The following is a 22038-nucleotide window of genomic DNA, read 5'->3' as shown; positions in this document are numbered from 1 at the left end:
AAAAACAGATCGAATTTAACGCTTAAGAAAAACGCTAGATTAATATTTACAAAGTTTGAAAAAAAACCGCATATAATAATAGTAGATGGTAGTATAGTATAAATATAGTATATATAGTTTAGTATAGGTAAACAAATAGTGCCACCTGTTAAGTAAAAGGTTATACTTAATATTCCGACAAGGTATGTAGAATTAAAAAAGTGATTTTGTGTCAGTTGCACTAAAAAGGGGTACTCATGAATACCATCGGTAGATATATTGGATGGGCGCTGCAATATGTTAAAAGTCGGGGTTTAAAAATGCTGAATGATTGCATTTTATTTGCTTTGTTTTTATGTTGAAATTTGTTTAAAATTTGTTAATGACGATGCTCAACATCATTCCAATATCTGACATGTAGTCTTTAGTATTCTTCTCATGTTGTACTTACTTCGGCTATATTTTGCACAAGCTTCACCGTGGTATCCGGGTGCACATGCTCCAAGACATTTCCCTGTGTTATAGTTACAATGTCGACAAGAAGGCGGGCAAGGTATGGAACATTTGACCCCAAAGAATCCGAGAGGACATCCTTAATGAAGAAGGATTTAAAGTTATGATGAATAATGCTTTGACAATAAACAAGTTTTGATTTAAGCAAATGAATTTAAAATTTATTGTTAACAGAAAGGCCGTTGATTTACTTATTTCTTCCTACCTTGTTACTTTTATAAGCCGGTTTCTTTTGTGAATTGAAAATCTGTGAATTCTTTGAGACTATCTCTAATACTTTATTCAAATAATGGACCTAAAATTTGGGCTTTAACACCGAGAAACCGGAAGAAGTACTGTCTTATGTTTTTTGCATTATTAACATCACTGTTTTTTTTTCTAAATCACGCTTCGCTAATTAACAATCTATGAAAATTTCTTTACAAAACCGGAAATCATCTGAGTTTTTTTTTTTACAGTCTTGCGCATGCGCATTACATTCACGCTAAATCATGGGAGGCTCTTTAGTTTATGTTTCCACAATATCATATTTGCATTGATAAACTCAAAAACGAAATAACAAATAATTGAATGAAGATAAAATGTATTTACATGCAGCCTCATAATGGTTTGTTATGAATAATTTAACTGTTATTTTCAATGCAGCTTCATTAATTTTTCTCAAAATTCGTTTTGGAGCAATTCTTCAAATTGTCGCTACATAACGGGTATATGGGAGCAGAGACATACATAACTTGTTATGTCTCTGATCGGAGGCTTTTTAAATGTGGTGAAGGTCTGTCCCAAGACACAATTATATTTTCTAACTAAGCAGAGTGTAGTGAAATTGATAGCTTTATTGTAGGCCTAAAGCTTGGCTAAGTAAATGTAAAAAAAAAAGTATAAACGTTGAGTCGATGTATCTGTCCCAAGACACAATTTGATTTTCTAACTAAGCAGAGTGTAGTGAAATTGACAGCTTTATTGTAGGCCTACGCTTGGTTAAGTAAATGTAAAAAAAAATATATACGTTGTGTCGATGTATCTATTTCGTAAATGTCCGATATCATATGTAATGTCAACCCGTGCACGCACAAGTCAAAGTCTAGTTTTGACTGACAAAAAGAGCATCAGCTAAAAACTTAGGGTCTATTGATTGAAACAATGCTCTATTACAAATGGAAAGTAAAAGTCTCAAAATTGTTCTTGAGTAACAACATTGAAGCATATTTATTTTGAATTGATCTATGTTTTTGGGAGTTGATTTTAATCAACTCTACTATGCAGTTACTTTGGCAAACCGAAAGTGAAACAGTGTTTGGACTTAAGCACAAATCATCACCGCTGACAAAGTTTAGTTCTTGAAAATAATCGATAAATTTGATGTAATGTGCGATGAAGCATTGTTTTTCGAGGAAACCTATTTATAGATACCTTGAAAATAGTCAGATTTTAAATGTACGAATAATTTTTTTGTAGAGTTATGTATTCCTACGCTGAGTCCAATATAGTCTTCTTCAATCAGACACTCGGCTGTCTCCGTAAATCTCCGACCAGCAGAGAGTCTCTCTTTGATTGTCGGAGATTATCGGAGACAGCCGAGTCAGCTGGTTAAACAACACTAGAGTTAAATATTGCTTGGATCCATACAATAAAAAATCAGTCATTAAAATCAACTCCCGTCAGTACATCAGAACTTTGATTACCAATTATTACTACTACTACTACACAGATCAAGGTGAGCTGTTGTAGAATAACCTGGTCTTTTGTTGTCATTTCCTTCTCTTGTGTTGTAATATATCACGAAACGGCCTTGTACTTCACACGTTATACTTTTGAAATTAGATATAGTAGATATGCTATTTCCTGAATCATGAAAACATAAATGACCATCCTCTTTGTTGGTTGTATTGGACACGTATACAGAAAACCCCAACAATCTGCTAGCAAAAACACTGTTAGCTGTAAGGTTTAAAAAAAAACAGCACAAGTAAATTACATATATTGAGAATAACATCAGGTTTTTGTTGCAATTTAGATAGTTGAAATGTTAGCATATCTTTGAAAACTAGTCCATTCTTTAAACAAGAGGCCCAATGGACCACATCGCTCATCTGAGCAACACTGGCTTTATATGGGCGTTCAAAGAATATTGTGCCATGTGGCCTCTCGGTAGATTAACCAAAAATGAATATCCGAATTTTCACTAATTGTTGCATATACCTAATCTTTGACATTTTTTTACCTTTATGGAATACCGTTTTGTACCGAAAAACATCATATGCAATATAAATAACTTAATTTTCAATTGGTGTTCACGATTAACTTCCAGTTCTCTTTATTTTAGCCCCCCCCCCCATCACTTCATAAAACGATTAAAATAAATGAGAGCATAAGGGTACATTTTCTCTCTCCACTACTTGCTACTTATTATATTTCAAAACATTATATATGTGAAAGAGGAAAATCGTACCTCAATGCATCAGAATGAATGCGCTCAATTCCTCAAATTTAAAACATTGAACAATGTAATTGGCCTTCTCCGTTATAGACAATTGCGATTTAGAAGGCATGAATTCATATCATATAACCTTTCATATCCTTACTCACTTGATTGAAGAAAATAAACTGAACTGAAAATGTTGTCATATATGTTAAAGAGCTATAAATCAAATTAATGTATTGGCAGGCACGTTGCTCTTTTGTACTAAGGCCCATCCATTATTTTCATCTTTATTGAATATCAACAAATGTGTACAAACAATGATGATTTTCCATTGCAATAATTTTTTAAGAACACCGATAATGCTTTTATCCTCATAACAATAATGTGTCAGGCCTATGGAAACGGTTTAAAAGGCATTGTTTTCATTTACTTGTGTTCGAAAAACTATCAAATTTTTTTGTAGATTTTATGCAATTCATCGTTGAAGAAGGGGCACCAGAAAGTCATTAAAACATACATGTATCGTCCTTTTAGCAAGATCAACCAAAATTTCAGTGTAAATCGTAGAATCATAAGCAAGATACACAGCTTGGTTTAAGTCATGTTTTTTGTTCACATGAGTTTACTACATTCAACTTAAGAACTTTAAACTTGGTATTTCCTATTCAGCATAGCTGCATTTGAAATATAAACAAACTAGAGGATGACCTCAGCTTTGTGTACAAACATATAGTAGCATTGTGCGCAATGCACTGTATCTTACTTATAACTCGAAGCTTGACTCTCAAGTTAGTAAAATTATAGGAATTTGTAAACAATTAAAACAAGAGAAAACGGCACTAAAACAAAGAGAAAACTCAATTTATTTTTCATGATATATGTACTTTAGTTATATACTTCTAGCAGCGAGAATAATATCCGTTTTGATTGAAATTGCTGAACATCTTAATAGAACATGTTGCATTAATCAACTATTACGTACAGATAATACCGAATTACACGCACCACCATAATTTTACCCCCAGGGTGGCCCCACCCTATCCCCTAAAATCATGGTTTGAAAAAACTAGAATGAATCAACACTACCTGAGGATGCTTCCACACAAGTTACAGCTTTTCTTGCCAATTGGTTTTTGAGAAGAATTTTTTTTTTTTTAAGATTTCGCTATGTATTCCTATGTAAAATTCGACCCACCCATTGTGACCGCACCCTACCTCCGGGATCATGGTTTGAACAAATTTGAATCTACACTGAGGATGCCTCCAAACAAGTAACATATTTTCTGGCCCTAACTGGTTTTTGTTGAGAAGATTTTTCTCTATGTATCCCTATATAAAAATTTCGACCCCCCATTGTGGCCCCACCTTACCCCCGAGGATCGTGATTTAAAAAAATGAATCTACACAACTTGAAGATGCTTCCACAGTTCCAGCTTTTCTGCCTAACTGGTTTTTGAAAAGAAGATTTTAATGATTTTTCTCTATACATGTGTATCTATAAAGAGCTAGAGCCACGAAGCATCAAAATTTGCCCTATCATTAAAACTTACCATATTTTGGTAAAATATAGTGTAGAATCGTAGCTTTTCATAAATGTTTTTCTTTTTTCGATATCTATCATACTTTTTTATAAACGGAGTTTACAATATAACATTGTTTTGATGAAAAATGTAGAACATACGTCATTTTTGTTAAGTAACGTCATGAAATGATAAAACTACGTATGACTTGAATCTAAAGAAATAAAGAAAAAAACAAATTAAATTATCATGTAGACATTATAATTAATTTATGAAAATAAATTTATTAATGAAAATACCATGAAAAGCTTATTTACAATAAAGTTTAAAAAATATTACAGGGACCAGTGCTGAAGGTCAATATAACGGCGGTACATTTAAATATGTCGGTGTCTTAAAAGTTCTTTATTCTGCAATTTGAAACTGTATAAAGTAATGCTGATGATGCGCAGTGTATAACTGAGGATTAATCATTGAATTCTACCAATGTAATTTCAAATAATTAATAATAAATATATAAATATGACTGAGATACGGTAACTGAATTTAATGGAGATAATATATCGGACTGTCACAAGTAAAATGTTTGACTGCTGGAACAAGGGAATGGCATTACAGCAGTGTTTTAATGTTCATTAATTAAATGAAAAAAGAATACCGATTTCTTTAAAAATATTCTTATGAGTTAATTATTTCTTATAAATGACATAACGTCTATTCATTTACATTTCATTTTTTCTAGTGATATTCATGTCTTTTGAGAATTGTTACAAGTGATAAGCTATCCGTAAATGTCTTGAGAACTAAAATCATATTTCAGAGAGAGAGAGAGAGAGAGAGAGAGAGAGAGAGAGAGAGAGAGAGAGAGAGAGAGAGAGAGAGAGAGAGAGAGAGAGAGAATGAGGATGAGAATGTGGGTTTACTATTTTGAAGCGAAGATAGGTTAAAATGAACATGCTCATTTAAAACATCAAGCAGTAGCACATAAATAATGTTGTCTTGAAAAGTCGAATTCATAGCAAGTATGTAGAATTTGTGTTATCATATATTTATAGATTTGTAATGAAATCGGCTGTAAATCGTTTTTTTCAGAGGGTAGGGAAGGGGGGGGTGAATGGAAACAAATACTGCTTTAAATCTCTCTGTACTCATCGTTGTTGTTTTTTTTTTTTTTAAAGGGCCCGGAATCTGAATTTTTTCTTTATGCCATACAAGAAAACTTTAATTAGATTTAATACGCATAAAATAATCAAAGATAATTTCAATCAAGAATTTTATAGGCATAAGTAAGTCACCGATGTACACACATTTAGGGTGAATTTTTATTTTATTGGACAAATTATCAACATCGCAAGTAGGATTAGTCTTCTATATAGTGCACATGCTGATAATGTATTCTAAGCTGTGTATATCAAAAGCCGTCTTCATCGAAACGGATACAATCGATCTTTTAAGAAAGGAGTGTAACTGCATGTAACGGTTCACCGGAAATACATTGACCACGCGACGAATCAACACTGATCAACAGGTGGCTGATAAAGAAAAGACGAATGCATTGGCAAAATGTTTTATGCAAGGGACGATGGCTTAATATTCAATTACAGCTTTACTTAGGAATTAGATAATCAAGTTTTTTGACGGAATAAGTGAAGTTTATCATAATTATATGTACATGTTTACACGTGATGTCGACTGTCTTTCTCCCGCGGTATTCAGGAACACGTACTTGTGTTAAAAAAATATCGCTTGCATCTTTCCTTTCGTTTAATGCATTTCACCGTTTGACAAAAAACCCACAACTAGCTACTAATACATGCTATCGCTTATTCTATATAAAGGTATAGGAATATATATTTACTTACGTACGTACAATGTTAACTTTGCCCATTTAATTTTTTTTCTGTTTGTTAGCAATGTTCACGTATCTCATATTCTTCTGCAATTGAATAATACCGTGGTACATAGAAATAATGTTTTTTTTAAAATGCAGACTTTATTGGTAAATTCTATTGGCAAAATACTGAAAGAACTCAAGATTCCATGTACAGATTCAACTGACGTCGCAAACGTCAAACTATGACGTCATTGATGATGCACGATGTAAGCATGAATACACAGTATAAAATTACTAGATAAAACATGTTAAAGTTCAGTTTATATGCATTTATTCCTCAAATATTTAATAAAATGATGATTTTGTAAATAATCAGAAATAATTCTTTATCATTATTAATTAAATTAAATTCTGCTATTTCAATAAAAAGGAAGCAAAAAATTACCCTCAAATAGAGTGGTCTTTTTTATTTTCTGCTACTAAAATTTTCAAAATTTATAAAATACACATTGGCCACACTTGAGTACCTCTACGAAATTTTGCAGGCAGAAGCATTTCTGCAATATCTCTCAGTTTTAAAAGTTTCAAAGAGGTACTCAAGTGTGGCCACATTCAAATTTGGGAAATACTGCAGTAAAATCTACAATTTTCAGCTAATTTTAACGATCATAGTATGTTTGATGATGCGCGTGTGCTAAACGGTGGGGCTGAAGTGAAAAAATTCATATGCATAGAAGCAGAATATTGTGCCCTACATTATAAGTAATTACAATTTGTATTTTTTCAAACTTGAGTTTTGTGAAAATTTTAAGGCACATTTTGATGCTTCGTGGCTCTAGCTCTTTAATTCCCCATTGGGGCTCTACCGTACCCCCGGGGATCATGCTTAAATCTACACTCCTTGAGGATGGTTCCACACAAGTTACAGCTGTTTTGGCTGATTGATTTTTGAGAAGAATATTTTTAAAGATATTTCTCTGTATATTTCACCTCAGGTGAGATAACAATTATTTATGTCTGTCCTAAATGTACATACACATCAGCAAAATTAATCTCCGTTTAGACTGAATAGACGAGAAAATACTTAAAACTAGCCTAAAACACATTGCAGTAATCAACTATTACGCAAAAACCATACCGTATTACCATTAGAATTAGTATTTTAGTTGTTAAAGTACCATACCTGTTATTGCATCTTATTTTCCGCAAGTAACAGTCAGCTGTCTTAGTTTCCGATATCTATTTTTGATTGTTACGTAAAAATTACAAAATAGAGGCAATAGTTCCCCTAAGTTGCAAACCGTAATTCATAAAAAAAGAAACAAAAATGAAAACAAGCTAAAACAACCGTCAAAGGTGAAAATATCAACGCATTTGAATATTTATTCTCAATTTACTTCACAAAATCGGCATTAATGTATCTTGCACGTTTCAAATATTTCTTTCGCACGCAAACTGTTCCACAACAACCAAATTTATCTTTGTCAGATTGACCCATTTCATATACGTTCAAAATTGCCGTTTCTTTGTTTCAAGGAGGGTTTTGAGATATGAAATACCGAACCCGAAGTTTAACTGATTGACCCTCATTCTCTCTCTATCTTATTATCATTTCCGTAAATTAATCAAATTAGCCCTTAATTTTTGCAATTTATATTATCCTTCCCATAAGGATAATTTATGCTACACTACGTTGAATTCGACTCAGTAGTTCTTTAGAAGAAGATTTTTAAAAATGCACACCCCCTTTTTCTACAGTTTCAAGGTTTTCTCAGCTTTGAATAAAGATAGGTCTTTCATTTCTGCAATTTATTTTTGCCTTACCATAAGAATACTTTGTGCTCAATTTGGTTGAAATTGGATAAGCGGTTTTAGAGAAGAAGTTTAATATGCGAAAAATTTACAGGCGGACATACAGACAGACAGACAGACAGACGGACGACGGACAAACTGTGATCAGAAAAGCTCACTTACTCTTTCAGCTCAGGTGAGCTAAAAATCAAAACAAATTGATTTAATTTTGTTAAAGGCATTTCATCCATCAAAATATGCACTGTATCTTACCAAATGGTGCATTATCCGTTCGATAAGTTATCCATATATATGCTATACTCTTAATGTCTTCGAGGTCTACCATCCATGTGACATCAGTTGGAGATGCCTCAGATGTGCAACTGTCACCAACTAACGATAAGTTTCCATCTACCGCCTTGTCGGAGGAATATTTCTCAGAGGACTGCCATGTTGGCTTTTTCTTGGCAAGGCTCACTACAATGAATAGAATTACTTTAAAGGCTAAACACACAATCGACCCGTATGTTGGTTTAGATTAATCATTTGCTCGTTATATAAACGATTGCAAATATCTTTCCTTATATGAAGCTATAGAATAGTGAAAACGTTCAAATCTTTGCAAATAGTTACAGGATGTAACAATGGATACCCTATCGTTAGACAGTCGCTTTACTGTAATTCACGGGTATTAACTTCTAAATAATATGCCTATTTCAAACGTAAATGTCAGTATTAAAAAGTAATGTTATCTTAAAAAAATATCCAGATAATAACTTTGGTGGTACGTGATCGAATCTTATGCATGAAAGCTTCTTGGCCTTAACAGGATTTCATTACGTAATCAACCAAAGTTATTCCCGTAAACGTTTAACACCATGCTTTATTTATTTGACAACAGTCCATTATGCTATCATTCTAAGATAAGAAACATTTATGTTTAAACGTTTTAATTTAAAACCATATGATGAGCAACAGCTTGCGGTAAATAACGCACAAAGGAATTCAGTTATGTCTGGAAGAATGGACTTTAATTTATAATATTGTTAAATTTATATCATTTCTTAAAATTTCATGATGACTGCTGCCGTGACATGGAATGTATTAGAAAATATTAAGATTCTATAGATACGAGAGTTGTTAGAAACTTCGCGGAAAAGTGATTTACGGCAAAATTACTGTGTACTTTGTAGGATCTTTTATTATTTGACTACCAATTGAAAATAAGTATTTAAAAAATCATATGATTTTTAAATTATTTTCCACAAATGCAGCGATTTTTGTTTTGCATTGAATGGATCTTAGGAGCACGCTTCATATTTTCACGAAATCAAGTGACGTCAAACTACTGAGGGCAAATTAAACTTGCACTCTTTTTCAAAGTAAACACCTTTTTAGTTCACACACGTTTCATGCTATTAACACATTTTTAAAACGCATGCTCGCTTTATTATTTGTCAAATTTTTGTATAATGTCTTTTGTGTCAGATCATTGATCATTTAGGTCCAAATATCTCTGTTCACACAGTTTCGACTTAAGATGAGAAATTAAGCGAAATCCATAGGTTTTTTTTTTTTTTTGGGGGGGGGGGGGTACTGCAAGAGCTCAAGATATCAGTATTTTCATTTTCAAATCTTCAATTCCAATTGTGTTTCCAGCTGTAAACCTTTGTTATATAAAAAAGCAACATTTAAGAATCCTTTGGTTTTATTTAATGATTGCCGGGTGCTCCAAAGTGTCCAGTTAGGTCAACGTTTTTGACTATTTTTTTAAGCGCTGGTCGTTCATTTTTGGCGCTAAAAAGGGCCAAAAAATCTTAAATTTGATTGAAACATTAAAAAAATAATCTTCATAACTTATTGTGATCTAATATGAACTATTGTTAAAGGTCATTTTAAATGTACACATTTTTTCGTATTTTTTTGAAAAACAAGACTGTATCAATTTAAAAAAAATGCCAAAATGAATCAATAAAACATAATTGTTCTTATAATCCCCATGTGGAAAAGTTTACTTATCTAAATAAATACAATGCATTTTCTTTGAGTTTCATAATTTAACTTCCCTTTTTAGTTGTAGTAGTGTAAAAACCTGGCTACAAAGGTTTTACACCGTAAAATAATTTATATCAGAGGACTATCATAAAGTATACATTACAATTCAATTTGTTAATGCGTTGGGTTTCAATTATCAATTTAAACAAAATACAATAGAAAAAAAAATATGGACATTATTTTCTTATCAATATCATAAAAAACGCATTGAAAGACTTGCAACAAACATGGATTCTTAAAAAAAAGGATTCATACTTTACATAAGGAGAAAAAACTTACTTCCCCTCCCTTGAGGAACTATACAACTCCAGAGAAACAAAACAAATATCGTGTACAGCATGGTGTTTGTCTTTCTCAAGCTTAAGAACTTTTCTAAAACTAAACTATCTTTTAAGTGTTCCGAATGCCAGACTTATTGATCACAACTCTGCAGAACAAGTCAATATTTGTTAAATATCACCTTAGCAATTATGTTGTTTTAGTGTTTTACAACTTGTTTTGATTAAAATTCAACTTACTTAAAAAAAAACCAAAAAACCACATGTTGATAAACTGTCGTTAAAAGGGGGAATAAAGTGCAAATACTTCACATTGCCTTGTGCTGTATAGAAGAAACAAGACTGCATCAATTTAAAAAAATGCCAAAATAAATCAATAAAAGATAATTGTTCTTATCCCCATGTGGAAAAGTTTACTTATCTAAATAAATACAATTTACTTTCTCTCACTGCAATATAACACGTAATATGTTTATGACTACCTTTATTTATGAAGGTATGTCTGTCTTTAATCTTTTAAAATGAATTATTCAATAGTCTGTTTGCTACTGTGTACTAAACGGTACGCATACTGACCAGACATTTACCGATCTTATTTTGCAAAATAAGAAAATTATTCCTTTGATGAAATGAAATATGTTTTTTATTTACGATAGCACCTTGTTTTGAAATTAAGAATATATTTTTAAGAAAATATAAATTTGAAGTTAATAGACAAATTTATTAGTTTTGTACTTTTTTTTAATTGTAGGGATGCTTATTGGTTGTTTATGCTGTTAAAAACCCGTTTGTATGTTTGTTGGTTTTTTTCACAGTATCGTGGATAAACTGTAAATGATCGCGTTTAATATAAGGTATAAGTTGCGTTATTCCTCTTGTATGGCTGAGGGATAACCGTTTTGGCTGTAGGAAGCCGTTTATTGTGTCAAAAGTACAGCAACTTTATGCCAAATTTATTGTTTTATTTAATTGAAATGTGATGCAATTAAAAGAATAAAACAAACATTTAAAAAAAACATATATAATCTACGAGACTGTTTGTGTATCCAATAATATATTTGTTTTTCTAGTTGTGTTTTTCTCAACATATGTTTCAATTTGAGAATACAACTTGATGGCTTTTTATCTCATTATAAGTGCACACCGTCTATATAAATGTACTTTATTTCTTTATGTTAATAGTTATATGTCTCAACATAATTTTTTTAACTTTAAATCACCATTGAATTAATGCAAATTTTGTCTGCGTTGATTAAACTAAGGCAGTTAATTTAGTGTATGGACTGAATATATAAAAATTGAAAATTTGAAAAATGCTTCAGAAACTACAAAATACCAAAAACTAATAAATGTTATAAAAATAATACATATTTTCGAAATTACAGAAATCAAGAATTTTGACGATTAAGGAAATGTTTAAAAAAAGACAAAAATAAATCTGTTCACTTTATAACGTTTCTGACATAATAAACCTGTCAAGTATAGGACTCCGATCATGAAGGTTGTACAGAGATAAAACATGATAAACGATGTGCATTAGGGTGCGACACAAATAAACAGGTAAATAAACGAAGCTACTGCTTCAGATACGTGCGTATTTGGATTATGCATACACATGGTACACAGGTCTTGTGAACTAAGAGGGGTTTCACACCTCTTGACTGTTGACTGAGTTTGTGTATAATAAACTACTCCTGTATAACCAGATAAAGCAAAAAAAAAAACACTGTGCAAAATCAGGCGTTCATAAGCTAACAAATGTGTATAGTCCGTCAAGCAGTTTTAACGAATCAAGAAACTATCAATAAGTAAATAGTGTTAAAAATAAGTGCACTGTATTGTTATTTATTTAGTCACTAAGAAAACGACAAAAGTTACAATTCACTTATCAAAGTCTTATTTTGCTTAGTGTAATCAAACTGTTATTCCCGAAATAAATTGCGTTGATCATTAATTTGGTGGTAATTTCTAAATTAAAATTTTGACAAGGAATGTAAACTAGGAGTATCAGATCCCCCGTGACATTCTACAAAGTATGTAAAAAATACTTAAATATTAGTAAAAATGTCATAGAAAAATTATCTGAAAGAATGACAATATTAACAAGATAAACGACAATATGTCTCTTATAACAATATTGCTTTTATTGGTCGCTATTTTTCTTCATCGCCTTTAAATTTTCATGCGAAGTACGGTACACAATTGCCTGAATTCAGAAAGCAAACAATTTTCCAAATTTGGCGTTTTCGCGGGATTAAAAATATGGTTTTGAACAATATATTATGTCATCCAGGGTTGATGATAAAGAAATACAAAGATAAAAATAGATAAAATGATGCAATACAACGAACTGTTTACATACGAGTTTGTGGTTTTTCATTTAGCGGCATTGACCGCGTGACGTCACAGTTAATCTCGAAACAAGTCGGCTTCATCAAAAAATCCTTTAAGTGTGAAATCGAGTTTTCTCAAAATATCTCGAAAAGTACGTATGCGATCGCAGTCAGATATTCAGGAAGATAGTTTTTCACATAGATATCCGTAATAAAAAAAAATGACAGGCACTACACATACCCTTTAAGCGTTGTCAAATTAATTTTTCGGGCAAAAGAACAGAATTAAATCGATATTGTGTCTTTATCACTAGAACCTGTCAGTATATTATATCGAAAACAATGACAGGGGAAAGCCTGGCCGAGAAATGAAAGCAAATTTACATACCTTTTATTTGATTAAGCTAACATCTCTCCCAGTATTCTTATGTTTAATTCTCTATAAATCACATCACATTACTTTATTAGAGTTCTTAGATAAGTTATATTTTGAGTATGTTTACAATGCTTTCCAATCAAATTTACATGACATTCAACCTATAGTCATGACGTCATCAATGTGTTAATCTACGTTATACTCAATACTAAAACTAATTTCCGAACACAAAATTGTCTTCAGTATATTATATTTGTTTTTGGTTTACGTTTTGTTGCTTAGATATTTGAATATGTGCATATTAACTAAGATGTGTGATTTTACGGAGTTGCATGTTACTCTAGATTCCATATGCTTCCTTAACATCCCTTGCGCTGAAAAATAATTAGCGTAGTGCATTTACCCTCTACCCCTCTCATGAGACAACAGTCCATCGGAGGTAAACTTCCAGTATATGTGATGTCGGAACCCATTTTGAGCTTTGTTGACTAAGACAATGCAAATAGTGCCGTGTGAAAGTGCTTAAGACACAATATGACGTGATCAATGCAGGGTTTGAACCAGCAACGCCTGTCTTTGGCTGAAACCTGTTATCATTTGGTTTTGTCATTACAGAGTAAATAACAATGATAAGCTGACGATGAAACAAACCAAAACCGACTATTGTTATCTATACTACTATATTAAAATAATTGACTCGAAATTTTGGGCTGTAATAGCAATAAATTGGAATAGTACTATCTTTATACATTTTAAACATCATTGGTACTTGAAGATTACCAATTTGATTTTATTTTTTCTCAGTGAAGCTTCGCTAATTAATAATAAACAACAATTTCTTTTAAAAATCCGGAAGTCATCTGTTTTTTGGTTTTTTTTAAATTTTATAATCTTGTGCATGCGCATTACATTCACGCTAAACACGAGAGGCGATTTAGTTTATGTCTCCAGATTTGCATTGATAAACTCAGACACAGTATTACAAATACGTGACAATTTTCATTGAAAATTTGTTATATATTCTGATCATCAAAAGTAATACGGGAGATAACTCTAACTCTAACTCATGGCGTTTAATATGAAAAGTCCTGAGAGTTCCGAATGTCAAATTGGTGTGTAAATTGGAAGCGAGTAAAAAAAGTTGGTCAAGAAGTGTTGCATTCTTCATTTATATCAATTAAATTTTAGATGAAAGCTATTTACAGCCTCAACATGGTTTGTTATGAATATTTTGACTGTTATCAAAGACCTTATATAAGTATATTTTCAACGACACAAGTGTTTATGAACGGATTTATTCAGTTGGCAGGTAATGTCCACAGTGGTCAAAAATTGTTATAACAATGGGGTAGCCGACATCATGGCATACCCCCTACATCAACATTTTATGCCCTCCCTGCTGGGAAAAGTAGCACGCTGGGTTGACCGCAATCGTGCTACGGACACAATTCAGCACAAAATTTGATAATAGATTTGTATTACATAATTTAAATTTTTTTTACTCAAATGTCTTATTAGTCCACATAATATATCTTTATACATCAACATCAACCACAACAAACTCACTACATGCTAAAATCAGTCGGATGGTTAAATTGAAGGTGACAATTACGCCCTCTCGACCACTGTGACGTAAGCAGTAACCCAAAGGGAGCTGTCCAGGTCACCATCATCGGACCATTTACCCAGCTATCTGCTGAAAAGAGAGAGCAAAAACCAAACGGCAGCAAACTATTTCATAACATTAACTCAATAAACTCAGGGTACATGTAGTATTTTCTTAAAATTTGTAAAAAAGAATACATACCACAATACATGTAAAACAAGGGTTGGGTTGGGCGGGTATTTAGAAATTATAAAAATGTTTTGGGCTCCTTAAATTACCAAACTTTCCTTTCCGCTGCTGTAGGAAAAAAGGGAGATAATCGGGAAATAAAGTGCCTAAATGTCAAACCCTATGCGATCGGATAATAAAATCCCGGATACATTATGTAGACATAAAATTAAGATAATTATTGCGGGGGAGAACTTTGATAACGGCGCATATTACGAGACAATCTCAAATATGCGCTATTATTTTCAATGCAGCTTTATTAATTTTCTCAAAAATCGTATCGAAATGATTCTGCAATATTTTGCTACATGTACAAAACGGGTATTATGGAATGCATTTTAACTGTGGTGAAAGTCTGTCCCGAGACACAGCTTATTCTAAGCAGTATGTGGGGATTGATGTAAATTTCAACATATTACGGTGTGTCGATGTATCTATTTCGTTAATGTCCGATAGCATAAGCAATGTGAACCCGTGCACACACGGGTCAAAGTCTAGTATCATTAATAACAATTTGATAGCATGTCTGCTTAGAACTAGCATTAAGCAATAGCCTTTTAGCTCTCTGATTTTTTTGAAGAAATTACTAAAATTAAAAGTAATAAATTAATTGATTTCTATTTATCCATATTTTCTTTCTTTTCAAAAGATATCTTCATACCAAATGGGTTTTTCCCGATGACTCTTATCATAAAAATCTCTTATTTTATTGATAAATAAAATATCATGTCAGATCAATAGTAAAGAATAAAATTCATGTTATTTTTTTAAAGAAAATTCATGTTATTAATTATGAAAATTCATGTTATTAATTATGAAAATTCATGTTATTAATTATGAAAATTCATGTTATTTATTATGAAAATTCATTTAACCAATAGCGACATAAACAGAGCTAATTCATTGTTTTATCAACTGATATCACCATTCAGAAACAAACACGTTTTTTCTTATTCAATTAAATTCATGATTTGTAGACACATGTTCTTTATAATTAATACATATTCATATTTATATGTTTATTGGTACACTGTACATATTTCTCTAAAAAAACAACACTAGTAGTTTGTGCTTTACTTTAACTCTATGTATTAATTTTGGCACAAACAACAAAAAAGAAAATATTTTTCCAATCATAAGATAGCATTGTTTTTCGAAATACCCAAAAATGAGTTCCAATCAAACACGTGAAAAAGAGAATGACGTTTAATTATAATTTTTACACTAAAAAAATCCATTAAAATGAATCTTTAGAGGTATTTAGATACATCATCATTCTTCTGTGCCTGAAATAAAGAGAACACAGTTTTGTTGTAAACGTTTCATTTTTTAAAGTTTTTCTATCACATTTATCATTTTACTTTATCGATTTGATTTATTAAGGAGTTTAATAATATGCAATAATTTTTCCCCAAAAATACTATCACGATTAAATTATATTTTGATTTATATCATACCTCAGATGATATATCTTCATTTTTGCATTTTCGCAGAGGAAGCCTCATACTTGAGATAGTAAACTGGTGCTTATACACCACCGCTACACTGATGGAATGAACCTGAGAGGTCACGCTGTTCATTACTTTTACATTCCATTTCTGATTGTCTGAGGAGTGTTCGAAATACTGCAAAAATGCACGAATAACTAAATCATGATTTTAAGGTTGCTATATGTATGGACAATTAAAACATTGACAGCAATTTAAAAAGTTCACCGTTTTATGAACTTGGTCACCTGATTTAATTTTGTGAAGACCGAAAGGATTCGTAAAAGATTTGATCATATACCAACCACGCTCATATCCCGGTAATCTTTTAAAACATTGCTATTGATTACATATACTTAAATTTGAAAGATTCCAGCTGTTAAGGATTGTAAAAAAAATATGTGTTCTTATGTTTACAATAATTCCAAGCGAAAAGCGTTAAGCCTGCTGTATGTTCATTGTGACGTCATTAAAAAGTTCACACAGCTTTGAACGTTTTCGAAATTCTATATATTCCTATAAGGAATTATATATGCAAGAATAGATATATTACTACATTTTTCTGGATATTGAACAATATCAATTATTATTGTTTTACACGTACTAACTTCCGTTTACATATATAATCTTCTAACAAAAAAGAATGGCCAAATATCTGCCCCAGTTTAAACAAGTTTCTGAATAGTATCGTATAAAAATCAAATCTTCAAAACTCATTGTACAGTGGACGCCTAACACTTTAATCTTAATTTTAGTCATCATTGCTCATTGGCTGTGTATCTATGACGTCATCCAAGTGACCTAACTCCCTCAAATTTGCAAACAAATGAAAATATTCTCATTTGCTTTACCTTTTGCATTCGGAAATATACGGCGCATATCTGCTCTAGCGCGATTTTAAGAAGTTTTTCTTCAGATAATCATACTAAAAATGGTGCTTGAGCAAGCCTGCGCTCGATGTTTCTCAGTCAAAAAACCATCGGAAAACACCTATATTTTGCTACAAAACATTCATTTATCAAAAAAGATAGCCTTTACAACGTCATTTCTTCATTACGATGTCATTGTGGTGATAACTTTTAAGACCTTTTTTTCAATATGATTATGACTATCTTCCACCTTATTTTAAAGCTTTTTATAAAACGTTAGTTTTAAGGTCAAAAAATGCACAATACCGCTCATTATACTTTTAACGTTGCGCGAGGCAGAAGAAGATACACGCAATTAACGTAAAAAAATAATATTTGCAATTACTTCACTTTTTTTTCGTTATCACAATTAATTTATAACAATACTCACTTTCTTGATAACAGATTGTTTGTTATCCAGTAAGGTAACCATCACGTTGGATGCCTGATGAAGGGTGAAGGACAGACCAACAATGTTTGTCGACTTCTCAGATAAAGTCATATTTATATATGCATACCCTCGTTCAGTGCCCGGATAATAAAGTCCATTGGAAGACAACAGCGCCTGGTATATAGGTCCATTGTAAATAACACTGGATGACGTTGTAACGTTACCTATAGCTTGGCAAGCTGTAATAATAATTAAATATTTGATCTTAGGAAAGAACGTCTTTGTTTTTAATTTGGAGAAATCATTGGAGCTATACTTGACAAATTATAGTTTAGTTGGAATAGTGTGATCCTTATGGCAAATATTCAAACTACAAAAAGGACAAGATCTAATACCGCAAAGGTGATAAACACACACATCTGATGCAGCCTTAGCATAAATAAATCAAGATTGAAGACTATATTTTTTCTTGCAAATTGTTTTATCGACAACCCCTAAATATCCACTAGTCTAAAATATTTTACCGCAAGTGCTCAGATATACGCGAATTTCACCCCCCCCCCATTTTTTGTATTAAAAACCACTTTGACATGTGATTTCGTCTGCTCAATGATCGAATTAATGCTGGACTCGATTTAGTATAAACAAAACTATGTGTTGATCTAAATGACCCACGCATATATGTAAATATTCTGATTTAAGGTGTATCAGATATATCAACATTTTAATATGTTTCTGAGTCTGACTATGGAGAGGAAAAGAATGATTGCACCATTTGATTACCTCCGTTGTCGATGCCCTATTGACAAAGAGAAGTTTGGTGATTTTGAAAATAATGAATAAGGCATCCATGATTAAATACTTTAAACTAATTTACTGATCAGCCTTTATTTAACAAATCTTAATTGAAAACTTGTATTGATTATTTTAATCAGTATGTATTTAAAAACTTGATTTCGAAACCTGAAGCCTGTATTTCTGTTCACTGCATCAGATGAAAACATTTTAGTATGATTCCTGTTCACTGATAAAAAGAATAATTTACTCACTATTCTATAGCACATCAAAACACCGACTCTGGAATAAGTTATGGTCAAAATATATTGTTTTACGTTAGCCAATAACATATTATTTGACATTAAAAGTCTTAAATAGTCCTACTCTTATGACTGAATGTGGATAATAGAAAAATGAATACAGACAAATATATTATGAACGCATTTTTATTACCTTGTTTTAAACATTTTTAATTCCGTTTAGTTGGCCTGGAGATAAAAATATTGATATATAACGTTACATTACTCAAGTATGTAACAACACTACAAGTCGATTTTGTAACTTAAAGTTAAGTACATTTCATAAATGACTATTTAAGCATGTTATCGCTCATTTAGTGAATATTAAAAAAAACTATTAATAAAACTAACAAGGATTCAACCTTAAACTGATGCGAAGTTCTTAGAATACAGTCGAGCTACAGGCAAATCTACTCCAAAACCCTTTGGACCTTATTTGATATCAGCTCAACCGATATATTTGATTACCTAGTGGTACTCAAAAAATAATTTCTTAGTTAAGGTAAGGTATGCGGCTTGCATTTTTTAGAGGTTGTACCAAAGTTACATACCATTTTGTTCACTATACTAAACTCTTTTTTCTCATGAAATTCAAATGAATTTTGCCCGTCCCGTTTCATAACTACAAAAGGTCAAAGTTCATGATTTCCAATTTTCATTTTGATGAAATGTAAACAATTTCGTGAAAATATGTCCATTTTATATGTGACTATTATGGGGGTTATTTATGCTTAAAATGTTCGAAAATAATATCACTATTAATATCATGATTCACTTTTATTAATTTCTGATGAACTATATAAAAATAGAATAAAATGCAACAACAGACTTAATTTTGGACTACTATTATGTAAACGCAAAAACATCTTATTTGAAACCTTTCAAAGTCCACCGATTTCATGAAAGACGGATCTTAGAATATGTGTAATCTGATGTTTCTAAAACACTATTCAAAACCATATGATGCGGATTTCGTTATCGTGGAAATTGATAAAATGCTTGTGTCCTCTTATTTTTTCATTGATACTAAAAATGCCCGCAAAATAAAAAAAACTGAAATCAATTATGACGTCATAAAAATTTTGACGTCATAACTGAAATAAAGGGTAGTTGGTGTTACGTCACAATGAAAATGTGTGAGTTATCTCCCTGTAACCGCACACCTTACCTTAAAGAAAAATGTACAGAATTTAAAGGCGGAGTCTATAATATCCAAAAAAGAAACGAAATAAGAATAACAACTTATCAACTATTCGATTCAAAATGCCCAAAAAGAACAAGATATTTTAAATGTAGTATATATAATATGCCATATTAACTTACGTAATTCGCAAGCATGACCTCGAAATCCAGGCCAACATTTGGCACACAGCCCCGTGTCACGGTAGCATTGTTCACAATTCCAGGGACAAGGTCTCGAACACTGAGGATTTTTACCCACAGGACTGGGACAACCTTCATTGAATAAAACTGCATTATAAACCAAGACATTTTACTATTAACTTTCTTTCGCAACATTATTAAAAACACCAGCCACCCATGAGACAAACAGTTCATTGCCAGAAACGGTAAATTACAGACATCACATTCTACGCTCAATACTTAAAAAAAATAGAAAAAAAATAAAAACAGACTTGCCACCATAGACCTCAACTTCACACAGGTCACCATAAGCCAAGTTTGAATACCCGGAAGGGTAGGTAACTCCGGGCAGACGTTCATTGTAAAAAATGACATATTGTCCATGATAAGGACAATCAATAGTCACGTGATCAGAAATGGTTTCTCTTGTGTAATTTGTATCGTGGTGACATAGGATTCCGTCAAGACGATTAGTAGAGTTCGAAATGTACAAGGAAAATCCTAGGAAAACTGCCGTATAGCCATTGTTTATTCCTTTAACAAACACAGAAACATGGTTTTGATGTTCGTTGAATTCTTAAACGGACGAAAAGCTAATATATTTTGACTGCTTTCAAAAAGGGACAAACATCGATGAATACTAAATACAAATGACCAAAATATTATCAGAATGAAATTGTAATAATTACGTCTTCTTATCCTAGGGTGAAAAATCATTGATTTTATTTTCTTATTCTCGTTTTCTTCCATATTTTTCTCGGGGAAGAGTTTTCATTATTCGATGAATCTAATAATTTCTTTTCTCTACCTAATTGGCAAACAAAGAGTTTAAGCACCAACTGACCCTTTGTCTCCAAGGTATTGTAATTGAAATGCTTGATATCGCTGCTCTTCTAAAACCATAAGCGACAAAGACTTTAAACTTTAACTGTTGTGTAAGGTTCACTTAGATTGTTCTCAAATCTATTTAAACTGAAAAAGCTCGAAGTTTCCTTCTAGCATTTATTTTTCATAAAGGTTCTGTAGATTATTGAAGAAACATTTGCAACTTTTTTTTACCACAGGTCGTAGAGACATTAGATTGAAGTGTCTTTATTAGCCAGTTAAAATAACATTACGACCAATGGTCAAGATAATATGAAAATCTGAATTAGTGAATTTCCAAATGTATTTTGCTATCACCACTCCACTCAAATCGTTAGAGGTAAGACTTGAAACTTAAACCTATGTTTTTAATTTAGTTTAAAAATATTACAATATATTACTAAGAAAATCACCTGATGTCTCCATTATGTAGTCATTGATCCTTAACATTTCTCAATTTAAAACACAACTTTTAAACAAAGCATTGTAGAGACATCGGACTACTTGACATCAAACGTTTTACATTGGTTAATTTCAAAAGGGCATAAATGACAAAGGTCAATTTGAATAAAAAAAATAAGGCTTAATCAGTCTGGCAATATTTCTTAATTTCATGCAGGGAAGATAATTCAAAATAATTTCTTTTTTGAAATAATTTTTTTTAAACTAAAAAAAAAACAGGTCATAAATACCTGTAATTGTTAGAAACTAATTGGTCTTTTTACACTTTCTTTTTACAAAACTTTATCATTTAATGTTACCAGATTCCGTTTACCATACCCCATTGTACGTTATCGGTCCTGAAATAGATTACGACGAGTTCGATCCTGTGTATCTTTCCCAAATTAACCCACCATGTTATATGTGTTGATGGTTTTGATATAGCACACTGTCCACTTGAGTAATGGCGTGACGTATATCGTCCATCAACTGCTTTATCGCCAGCCATAAAAGGGCTAAATGGTGATGACAGCCAAGTTTGTTTCCTGTAACTAAGATTTTCCATATCTAA

General features: G+C 31.7%; 2 protein-coding genes across 2 annotated transcripts; both read right to left on the bottom strand.

Annotated features, from left to right (window-relative positions):
* Window positions 1-377: 377 nt before the first annotated feature.
* LOC128169296 (uncharacterized) lies at window positions 378-13577 on the bottom strand. Its single transcript, XM_052835450.1, has 4 exons — window positions 13508-13577; window positions 8336-8539; window positions 2188-2433; window positions 378-571 (listed from the first exon to the last, which is right to left on the bottom strand). The coding sequence occupies exons 1-4, from the start codon at window positions 13575-13577 to the stop codon at window positions 378-380; spliced, it is 714 nt and encodes a 237-aa protein (XP_052691410.1).
* Window positions 13578-16110: 2533 nt separating this feature from the next.
* On the bottom strand, window positions 16111-22038 carry LOC128169285 (uncharacterized; the record flags this gene model as incomplete). The annotated part of the gene is made up of 6 exons (XM_052835443.1): window positions 16111-16224; window positions 16396-16563; window positions 17725-17963; window positions 20124-20255; window positions 20439-20696; window positions 21807-22038. Coding segments are annotated over 6 exons (1065 nt in total), but the record flags the coding sequence as incomplete, so codon positions are not given.

The sequence above is a fragment of the Crassostrea angulata genome, unplaced genomic scaffold (assembly GCF_025612915.1).
Source record: "Crassostrea angulata isolate pt1a10 unplaced genomic scaffold, ASM2561291v2 HiC_scaffold_114, whole genome shotgun sequence".
Taxonomy (NCBI): Eukaryota; Metazoa; Mollusca; class Bivalvia; order Ostreida; family Ostreidae; genus Magallana; species Magallana angulata.
Note: the sequence above shows the minus strand (reverse complement) of the source record. Positions and strands in the feature narration are given on the sequence as shown.

Bases quoted from the DNA above. Each gene is read 5' to 3' on its own strand.
- LOC128169296 (XM_052835450.1), bottom strand. From the start codon at position 13,577: ATGGGTTCCGACATCACATATACTGGAAGTTTACCTCCGATGGACTGT. The intron at 2,434-8,335 runs GTAAGATACAGT...TAAACCTTACAG, and splicing joins AACGGATAATGCACCATTTG to CTAACAGTGTTTTTGCTAGC. The intron at 572-2,187 runs GTAATAATTGGT...TTCTTCATTAAG, and splicing joins TGATCTGTGTAGTAGTAGTA to GATGTCCTCTCGGATTCTTT.